We start from the raw sequence: 11,456 nt of genomic DNA on the forward strand, positions 1-11,456 counted from the left end.
GGTTACAGTGCGAGACTTGCAGACAGCAGGAAACAGACCATTCCAAATTATTTTTAATGACTTATCATCCCCAGCTGAATTAGGTCCTTTGATGTTATCCAAAGCAAGGAATCAGAAACCACTTCTTATAGAAAAAAGTGTGTGCCACAAAATATTACTTTCAATGATTTTTTTTTTTTTTTTTAGTGTCTAGAGATTTGTACACAGAGTCAATGTTGTGTAAGATCTGCGGGGTGACGTGCATGCCTCTGTCTTTATAAATTGGAATAAGAATGTTCATTTCAGGGGAAATGGGACATGACAACCTGTGTGACCACATGATATATCCTTGGTGACACTGTTTGTGGACCTTATGATCCAGAAGTGATGTCTTAAATTTTTCCATGTCCCATGTATGTGTTAAGCCCTAGAGAATCCCAGGGATTTTAACCTCAGCCAAAAGGACACATGTGACCAGTGTCTCCTGCTGTGAACAGGAGCCCAGAGACCCTGTGAGGCTTGGGGATAACTAATATCTATCCCCACCCACCACTCTCCTATACCTTTAGTTCCAGTACTCAGTGTTTGGAATTTAAAATCACAAAATCCATTTCAATGTGATAATAAAACAACAAATTAAGTGACTGAAAAGTACTATGGGGAACATTTTAACTGAGAGAAACCCCATTTTAACATGAGAGAAATCCCAAAGAAACTAAAGCCAAATTCTGAAGCACACTTTGTTCCCACTTAGGATAAATAAATATTCCTCATTGGCAGAGTCAGTTACATTTGGTTGAGATTTGAATAGGGAGTGAGCTGTTTTATTTTGCTTGACATTTTACTTGTATATTTTCCTTTTTGTTACATAAACGTGACAGCTGATATTACTGCCAGATACTATGTTGAGCGTTTTTCCTTTATTAATTCATTTATCATAAAATAAATCCTATGAGGTAAGCACCTTATTTTGCAGATGAAGCACCAGCCCAAGAGCGTCAGCATCTTGATGATTGTCCACAAGTAGAAAGTACAACATCTGAGCTTGAACCCAATTGTCTGACCCTAAAGTTGGGCCCTTACAATGTACTGCTCACACTGCTCAGTGAATGAATACATTCTACTTTGTAAGACCCAGAATTTCAGAACCCAACACACAGTGTAAAACTGCCCGATGAGGATTCTGAATGGGGCTGGACTGGATTTGTAAAATAATTCGAGAAGAGCGGACTTCCTTAAATGTTCCACTATTTTCTTCAGGAACAAAGTGTGTGCCTCTATTTTTTAAGATTCCTTTTTATATCTGTAAAATCTCATGATTTGATCCTTAAAGTTTGCATTTCCACTTAAGTTACTCCAACATATTTTTGTTGCTGCTATTGTTCTGTTGCCAATGGCATCTTTTTTTCCATGATGTTGAATGGTATTAGCAGGTTTATAGGAAAGTCATTGATGTTTACAAGCTAATCTTATATTCAGCTACCTAATGAACTTCCATCAGTCCTAATACATTTTTCAGTAGATCATCTTAGATTTATTCACCTTGATCAACTATCTATATGTGGTGACAGTTCCATTGAATCATTTTTTTCTGACTGTTTTCTTGCTGAAAGAGAATGGTTTTAACAAAATGTTTCCCTTTTTTAAATAGCCTTTATGGATTTAAAGAAGTGTTAGGTTCACAGAAAAATCAAGCAGAGCATACAGAATCCCGATGTGCCCCTCACCTCCACACATGCACTGCCTCCCACACCATCAATAACCACACCTGATGGTACATTTGTTACAATTGGTGAACCTATCCTGACACATCCTTATCACTCAAGGTCAGTAATTCACATTATATTTCACTCAGGTGGTACATTTGATGGGTTTTGACAGATAGATAACGAGAGGTATCCGGCATCATAGTCTCATACAGAGTAGTGTTGCCAGCCTGCATATCCTCCGTACTCTGCATATTCATCCTTCTTGCCTCCCCAACCCACAAAAACCTCGGATCTTTTATTGTCTCCACAATTTTGCCTTCCCAGGATGTCATAGAGTTGTAATCATACACTAGGCAGTTCTTCATGTTGGCTTCTCTTACTTAGCAATATTTATGTAAGGCTCTCCCATGCCTTTTCATGGCTTACAGCTTATCTTTAAGAGATCAATTCCTTAGAATTTTACAACTATATCCCATCATTAGAAGGTACCACACTTTCTTTATCCATTGACATGCTAAAGGAAATCTTGATTGCTTCCAAACTATGAATGAAAGTGCCATGAACATCACATGCAGATTTCGTGTAGCCATGTTTTCAGCTACTTCACATAAATACCAAGAAACTCAATTGCTGGATCATACTGTAAGACTATGTTTATTTGGTAAGAAACTGCTAAACTGTTTTCGAAAGTAGCTGTATCATTTGGCATTCCCACAGGCAGTGGATGAGAGCTGTTGTTACTCCACATCCCCAACAGCATTTGCTGTTGTCAGTAAATTATCTTTTTAAAAAGTAAAAGAAGTGGCACCTGGATGGCTCAGTTAGTTAAGTGGCAGACTCTTGGTTTCAGCTCAGGTCGTGATATTGGGGTCCTGAGATCTGGCCCTTGGTCAGACTAGGTCTCATTGGGGAGTCTGTTAGAGATTCTCTCTCTCCCTCTGGACCCTTCCCCTGCCTCTCTGAAATAAATGGATAAATCTATTCTTAAAAAGTAAACAAAGAAGAGAACTGGAGAGAGAGATGAAGAAAGTGAAGATCATCACCCAGAAGAATTCAGTTGAGTCAGAAACTGATGCAAGCAGAGAACTTCACTGTCATCTACCTCTGTTCCATTTGACATGTCACCACCTCCAGCCACCCCCGACTGAAAGCACCAATTTGTTACTTTTTAACTCACATAACGTCATGCCTGAGCTAGACCTACTGGCTTCCAAACTGAACAAGATTGAGCAAGTTTCTTACCTTCTGCAAGTTAGTTGACTCAACTGTTAAACAGGAAAACTAATGGCTTGTAGATTTGAAGCAATGATTGAAGATGATAAATTATCTTTCCACATTCTCTGGCCATAGCTAGCAAGCAAAATTACTGCTACTCATTTTCTTGCCACTATTATTATTGGCTACAGGAGGGTTTGCAACCCAAAGAAACTGTACGGAGGATTACAGTGGTATGTTTCCAGATATCATCAACCCACTGTTAATGTGATGACATGATTTTCATTGAAGATGGTATTTTACTTCCCCAAGCCCTGGCAACCACCATTTACTCACTATTTCTGTGAAACTGACACTCTAGGAACCTCATATTAGTGGAATCATACAGTATTTTCTTTCCCTTTTTTTTTTGCTGAATTCTTTTTTTAAATTTTATTATGTTATGTTAATCACCATACATTACCTCATTAGTTTTTGATGTAGTGTTCCATGATTCATTGTTTGCGTATAACACCCAGTGTTCCATTCAATACGTGCCCTCTTCAATACCCATCACCAGGCTAACCCATCCCCTCACCCCTTTCCCCTCTAGAATCCTCAGTTTGTTTCTCAGAGTCCATAGTCTCTCTTGGTTCGTCTCTCCCTCCGATTTCCACCCCTTCATTTTTCCCTTCCTACTATCTTCTTTTTTTTTTTTTAACATATAATGTATTATTTGTTTCAGAGGTACAGGTCTGTGATTCAACAGTCTTACACAGTTCACAGTGCTCACCATAGCACATACCCTCCCCAATGTCTATCACCCAGCCACCCCATCCCTCCCACCCCCCACAACTCCAGCAACCCTCAGTTTGTTTCCTGAGATTAAGAACTCCTCATATCAGTGAGGTCACATGATACATGTCTTTCTCTGATTGACTTATTTCACTCAGCACAATACCCTCTAGTTCCATCCACGTCATTGCAAATGGCAAGATTTCATTCCTTTTTTTTTTAAAGATTTTATTTATTATTTATTTGAGACAGAGAGAATGAGAGAGAGAGAGAGCACATGAGGGGGGGGGTCAGAGGGAGAAGCAGACTCCGTGCCGAGCAGGGAGCCTGATGCGGGACTCGATCCAGGGACTCCAGGATCATGACCTGAGCCGAAGGCAGTTGCTTAACCAACTGAGCCACCCAGGTGCCCCAAGATTTCATTCCTTTTAATGGCTGCATGATATTCTATTGTATATATATACCACGTCTTCTTTATCCATTCATCTGTCGATGGACATCTTGGCTCTTTCCATAGTTTGGCTATTGTGGACATTGCTGCTATAAACATCGGGGTGCACATACCCCTTTGGATCACTACATTTCTTTCTTTGGGGTAAATACCCAGTAGTGCAATTGCTGGGTCATATGGTAGCTCTATTTTCAACTTTTTAAGGAACCTCCATACTGTTTTCCAGAGTGGCTGCACCAGCTTGCATTCCCACCAACAGTGTAGGAGGGTTCCCCTTTCTCCACATCCCTGCCAACATCTGCCATTTCCTGACTTGTTAATTTTAGCCATTCTGACTGGTGTGAGGTGGTATCTCATTGAGGTTTTGATTTGGATTTCCCTGATGCCAAGTGATGTTGAGAGCGCTTTTTCATGTGTCTGTTGGCCATTTGGGATGTCCTTCTTTGGAAAAATGTCTGTTCATGTCTTCTGCCCATTTCTTGATTGGATTATTGTTCTTTGGGTGTTGAGTTTGATAAGTTCTTTATAGATTTTGGATACTAGCCCTTTTATCTAATATGTCACTTGCAATATCTTCTCCCATTCTGTCGGTTGTCTTTTGGTTTTGTTGACTGTTTCTTTTGCTGTCAAAAGCTTTTTATCTCGATGAAGTCCCAATAGTTCATTTTGCCCTTGCTTCCCTTGCCTTTGGCGATGTTTCTAGGAAGAATTTGCTGTGGCTGACATCAAAGAGGTTGCTGCCTATATTCTCTTTTAGGATTTTGATGGACTCCTGTCTCACATTTAGGTCTTTCAACCATTTTGTTTTTTGGATGGTAAATATATTTTTATTTTGGGATTTAGTCATTGGAATTGTATATGTTAAAGCGAATAAATTATTAGAAAGAAAAGCTTCTATTTATAATCATGGTAAAGAATGTGAAGGCTTTAGGCTTAATCCATGGTGGGTGAGGTATAATAGTTTCCACTCTGGCAGAAGATAGGACATTCACAGACGAAATTATGGAGGCTGAGAATTCCCAAGATAACCATTCAGTGAGCTGGAGACCCAGGAGAGCTGATGTGTTATTGTTTTAGTCCAGTCTGAAGGTCCGAGAACCAGGTGAGCAGATGGTGTTAAGTTCCAGTCTGAAACCTGCAAGCTTTCAGAAAGTGGTCGCTTTTTCTGTTCAGAGAGTTGTTGCTATTCTTTCTTTGATCTCCTGTTGAGTTCATAGGTGTTCAGAATTTGTTGATCCCTATTCAGCTGAATTCCTGAGACCAGATGAAATCCAGGTCTCCTACTCCTCCGCCATTTTGCTCCACCCCCCCTCAACCATTTTGAGTCTATTTTTGTGTGTGGTGTAAGGAAATGGTCTTTCAACCATTTTGAGTCTATTTTGGTGTGTGGTGTAAGGAAATGGTCCAGTTTCATTCTTCTGCATTGGCTGTCAATTTTCCCAAACACCGTTTGTTGAAGAGACTGTCTTTTCTCCATTGGACATTCTTTCCTGCTTTGTCGAAGATTAGTTGACCATAAAGTTGAGTGTCCATTTCTGGGCTCTCTATTCTGTTCCATTGATCTATTTTCTCTTTTTACTGGCTTCTTTCCTTAGTCTACAGTCCTCAAGTATCACCATGCTGTAGCACTTGACAAGCTTTCCTTGTTTTATATGGCTGAATGTAAATAATCCTACATTACATGTACCATATTTTCTTTATCTATTCATCTACCCATGAACACTGGGTTCTTTCCACCTCTTGGCTATTGTGGATAATGCTGCTATAAATATGGGTATGCAAATATGTGTTTGAGACCCTGCTTTCGATTCTTTCGCATAGATACTGAGAGGTGAACTCGATTGATCATATTAACTTTCCTTTTAATTTTTGGAGGGATTTCCAGGCTCTTTCCCTCAGAGGCTGCACCATTTTCCATTCCCACCAAAATGCACAAGGGTTCCTATTGCTTCACATCCTTGCCCACACTTGTTCTTTATCTCTCTCTCTCTCTTTTTTTTTTTTACAGTTGCCATCATAATGGGTGTGAAAAAACCCATGTGATTTTGGTGAGACATCTAAAACCCAGCATGAAAGCACTAGTGTCAGTAAATCTAGATGTGTCTCACCCACCCACTATTCTGCCCCCACATCCCACAGAGTACAATGGAAACTCTCCTTGATTTGGCCCATCCTGTCTCTCCAGTCACAATGCCTTTCTTCTGCCACCATACACTGTTGTATGTATTGTATGTTTCAGAGTAACCTAGGTACCTGATATTCCCAAGGAGCATGGTTTATGCCCTCTTGTCTCCCCTCATGCTGTTCCCTTGGGATCCCTCCTCCAGCCATTTCTTCCATTCAGAATTCTATATACCTTTGAATGGCTCTCCCATATGCTCCTCTGGATAACCAGACTGACCTTCTCATGCCTTTAGTAAGAATTTTCCACAGAGCAGAATGCTCATAATTAGGGAGAGGCAGAGGAAGAGCCAGTATGGGGAGTTCTATTGCCTGGATCCTGATGACACCGAGGTGTGATCCTTCCAGTTGACAAGTAAAACTAATGAGGAGCTTCTTTTTCTCCATATAGAGCCTCATTTGATTTGAAATATCTTTTGATATTTTTAAAATATTAGCTTAGAATAAGAAATTAGTATTGGGGAGGTAATCTTCCTCTTGGCATTGTCTTCTTTTGGGATACTGAAAACCACTCATTCTTCTCACTGGGGTCACTATGCTACTAACCTTTCTCCCTCACCTGCCCAAAGGGATACTTGGCATACCAGGCATCGATTCCACTGAAGATACACCCTAACCAAGTTTAGTGGTTTGGTGATTCATATTCATCATTTATCCCAAGTATATTTGCTTTTCCTTTCCTGTGTGCCAGGCATTATGCTAAGTAAAGATGAGCAAAACCAAAGTTGACCCTGCATTTCAGGAGCTAATGCTCAGGTGCGGGGGGCGGCGGGCGGGCTTACATCACTTACCTGGCTATACATTTGTAAAACTACAACCTCCGTTTTTGCTACAAAGGAGAGGTGCATACAGCCAGCAGTGCCTATGAACAGGAATTTTGACCAAGTCATTGGGGTCTGTGACACTGATGAAAGGCATGAGCACTCAATAAGGAAGCTAGGGCTGGAAGCCAGGCCCATGCCCTAACCACATGTTTATTTGGGCAGCACCAGGGAGGTTCCCTAGGTATAAGTAGCTCTGGGCTCCCCAGTCTCCTGAATTCAGCTCCTAATTGCTCACCTTTCAATAAAGCTGAAAACTCAAAGGAAAATACGAAATGAGGTTGTTCCTGAGTGTCCTGCTGGTCATTCTGCTCTTTACTGCTATGAGGGTGAGTATCATTTCTCATCAGACAGGCACCAGCCTTGGTGAGTATCCTTCTCGGAACTAGGTGAACTTTAGAGGCTCTCCTCTTTTTCCTAATCTTGTGTACTAGCCCTCTTCCTCCCCACTTCATCTCCCAAGCTCAAGGTTCTTTTTGTCAGTTACCAACAGCCTGGAAGTTTCACAAGAAATTCTTGTGGGCAAATTTTAAGAGTTTTCCACTGAAGCCTCTCTCCTTATCTGTGATTTGTATTTCAGAAATAAGAGGTCATAAGATTTAGTGTGAATCATGGCCTTTCCACTTACCAGTGCTTTGGCCTTCAACAAAATGTTTAATCTCTTCAAGTCTCTTCTCATCCTTGGGTTTGACAGATACCACTAGAGTAGCTATAGCAATGGACTGAGATTAACTGTGACAAGGGTCTAGGTTTGGCTACAGGCTGATGTCTAGTAGTTCCCAGACATTCTCCTTCCCAGAGTTTTTCAGGTGCCAGTTGAGTCCACAGCATTTTCACTCATGGATTCAGACTTAAATGTTACAGCTGGAATGGTGTGGGGAGAGTTCTCACTTACAGAAGTGCCAGTGTTCTCTTAGTCTCTGATAATAAATCTTCAAGGGGGCTCTGGGAATAAGCAGCACTCACTAAATCTACTAGTGAGTAGATCTCACTGTATCTACCAGTCCTCCTGGTTTTCTAGGAGTGCTCCCAGTATTTTGTAATAGAATGAGTACACTCAGAGGGGTGGGATTTCTGTTTGCTAGATTAATTCTGGCTATCTATTCCACAATATTTTTGTATGTCTTCTTACCCTTGATACTGACCCAAGTCTTCTTCCGTCTTTATTTCATCTATCTAAATATCTTCCTCTTTCCCTTTATTGCCTCTGATGTAAACCTCTCAAATTCTTTGCATAGTTTGACATCTGATCAGGGGTCAGATCAGTTCCTGATAGGGTACCTCCCTGGCTACAGCATGGTTACAAAGATGTGGAGTGTTAGAGAATCCACATTAAGAAAAGTGGTCACTTTAAGTCTCCCCACAGTTCCACTGGAGTCAGGAAAGAGCCCCATTCCCTGTCTCTCACCCTCTCTAAGGAATTCTGTACATCCATGCAGGAATAAAAAAGCCAGTCATAACTTTGTGTATAAGCTTCAAATGTATTCAAACTGACTACCTGGGGGTTTTGTTTGTATGTGTGAATTTAGCTTTTTAACCATATCTGCATCCAGTGACATAACCCAATTCTTTAGCCTCTGGCTGTCATCTTCCACCATATAAAGAGTGTGACCTGCTCTTCCTTTTTTTTTTTAATTTTTTTATTGTTATGTTAATCACCATATATTACATCATTAGTTTTTGGTGCAGTGTTCCATGATTCATTGTTTGTTCATAACACCCAGTGCTCCATGCAGAACGTGCCCTCCTCTTCTGCAGATTGACCCACGGCTCCCTGCTCTCTGGAAAGATCTGACTCTACCATTCACTTAAAAATTGATTTTAAAATCTCCTCTAACCCAAAATCCAAGACAAAAACAAGGTGTCATTCTATTCAGGCAAAACGTAATTGTGTGAAATATAAAGAAAGTAAATTCCATCAAACCAGGAGAGTTTTGGAAAGGAGGGAATGTGACTTAAAAAGGATAAAAACTGAACTAAGGATCAGTAAGCTGACATTCTAGTCCTGGCTCCTCTGCTCTTCGTTATGAAGTCACAGTTTCCCTATTCACCCATTGTCATTGGCACTATAATGGGATGAGATCATACAACCTTTCGGGTTTCTGTCTAGTTCTTTTTTTTTTTTTAAAGATTTTATTTATTTATTTGGCAGAGAGAGACACAGCAAGAGAGGGAACACAAGCAGGGGAAGTGGAAGAGGGAGAAGCAGGCTTCCCGCTGAGCGGGGAGCCCGATGTGAGACTCGATCCCAGGACCCTGGGATCATGACCTGAGCTGAAGGCAGATGCTTAACGACTGAGCCACCCAGGCGCCCAGGTTTCTGTCTAGTTCTAACATCAGGAAGCCATGGGGGAAATGTGATTTCCAGTATATCGATTGTATTTCTTTTTCTTCACCAGCCAATGCGTCTACCTGCCCAGCCTTAGTAGAGGATACGTTGAGCTTTCTCTTTCAAAATGCAGCTATCTACAAGAAAACACGTGAGAAATATGACCTACCCCAAGACGCCATTCAGGCCAAGTTGGAAGTGAAGGATTGCACAGATAAGATATTCCTTGGGAATAGAATTCTAATTGCAAACACACTGGTAATTCCTTTCTTCTTTGTGCATAGAGGCTTCTGCTCAGCTGAGCAGCCAGGAGGGCAGTAAGGGTGCTGCTCTGTCAAGGGAACAGGTGGTGGAGGTATCTTCCTCCTTGCTCACCACTGATAGGGTGAACGGTGGCCACAGGGTGGATGAGATTACACCTGGGGAGCTACACTAAGCCTGCCTGGAGCATCTGGGCACCTTCCTCCTCTTCAGCTCCTAATTGCTGGGTACCAGGTTCCCCATAATGTCCTGAGGGAGAGGACACCAGGAACCCCAAACAGTGATGTTGAAGGGCCAAAGCCTGACTGCCTCCTTACTTGGAAGCTTTCCTGAGGGCGAGTTCTCCCCCTCTGAGTGGACACAGTCACAGCAGAATCCCATGGGCATATTGGGAGTGTTGAATGGGGAGACAGCTGGAAGGGAGGGAACCTGGTCCTCTGTCAGCATGGAGGGCAGCTGGCGGGGCACTCTGCCAGCTTCTGCACAACCAAGACCTACTCCCCATACCTCAGCCCACTTCACCACTCCCTGACTACAGTGCTCTCCCTTATCGTACCCATGTCCAGAAACCCTCCTTCATCTATCTCTTGTTGTCACATGTGAGGGTAAAACACTTAAATTACATCTTGGTCTAGAAGTAAAATAGTTAAAGGTGTCTCTCAGCCCATCCACTGGTGGATTTAGGACATAAGATTCAGTCATAAATGCCCATGGGGGCTGGGGTTTCAGTGCTGAGAAGACATGTGCCATCTGGTTGAATTTACACACCATGAACCTGGGACTCTCCTGAAAGCAGTATTCCCGAAGTCCCCTCCCACCCCTGTTCCAATCTCTCACCCCAGTATTCCCACTGCAGTGAAAAATTGGAGTCCTCCACCCTGGGATAGCAGAGAAAAAAATACTGGGTTGCTCCTCCTTCCACTGGAAACTTGAGTCTTACTCTTGGGTCACCTCAGGCTTTATTTGCCAGACTATGAAAATGGATTTTTCCTGATTTGCATCATTTGTTATAATTGTGTCAGGTGTATTTAGTTTACCATCCTCCCTGGTTTCCTGTCTTGTGCCCATTCTACTTGCCTTTTGTTGGTTCAAATTTCACGGGCAATGTCTTATGAGTAGAGTCTGTGTTAAGGTGTCATCCCCAGGAGCAGCATGACTGAACTTCTCTCTCCTTTATCTGTTTCAGGGAGAAATCCTGAAAAAATGCTTCATATGAACCTTATATACAGTATGTCTTGCAATGATCACTTATTCTTCTGGAAAATGTAAAGGTTTCAACATCTTGCTTCAATAAATCACTTGTTCTGCAGTACTATAAATGTCTTCTTATTATCCCACAGTCTCCAGCCTTGAGTTGGGGTGCTTTTTGTCATGCAGTGGACACTGGGTGTTGTCAGTAGTTAATTTCAGAGACGTAATGTCCAGTTACCCATGGCAGCCTGGGGAGCAGGGACCAAAAGAGGAAATATTTGCTCAGGAATCATCCTGCATCACTTTATAGATTTCCTAATCACATGGCCACCAGCAAAAATGAAGTTTCAGGGTAATAAATGATAAAAAAAAAATCCTGCTATGGTTTTGTAAGAAGGATACCCACAACCTAATTCTCAACGTGGTTCTCAACCAGCAGCATTACTAATATTGTGTCCTTATCACAACCACAAAACCCTACTTGGTCCTCACACCTTCACTCTGAATTCAATGTTATGAATTCTCTGGTGTACTTTGTTTTCCAT

General features: G+C 41.7%; 1 protein-coding gene across 1 annotated transcript; it reads left to right on the top strand.

Moving 5' to 3' along the window:
* Positions 1 to 7,405: 7,405 nt before the first annotated feature.
* Positions 7,406 to 10,936, top strand: LOC113913772 (secretoglobin family 1D member 2-like). Its single transcript, XM_027577988.2, is given in 4 exon segments — positions 7,406 to 7,436; positions 7,439 to 7,459; positions 9,530 to 9,717; positions 10,907 to 10,936. Coding segments are annotated over 4 exon segments (270 nt in total).
* The last annotated feature ends 520 nt before the right edge of the window (positions 10,937 to 11,456 follow it).

Source organism: Zalophus californianus, chromosome 11 (genome assembly GCF_009762305.2).
Source record: "Zalophus californianus isolate mZalCal1 chromosome 11, mZalCal1.pri.v2, whole genome shotgun sequence".
In the NCBI taxonomy this organism is placed as follows: Eukaryota; Metazoa; Chordata; class Mammalia; order Carnivora; family Otariidae; genus Zalophus; species Zalophus californianus.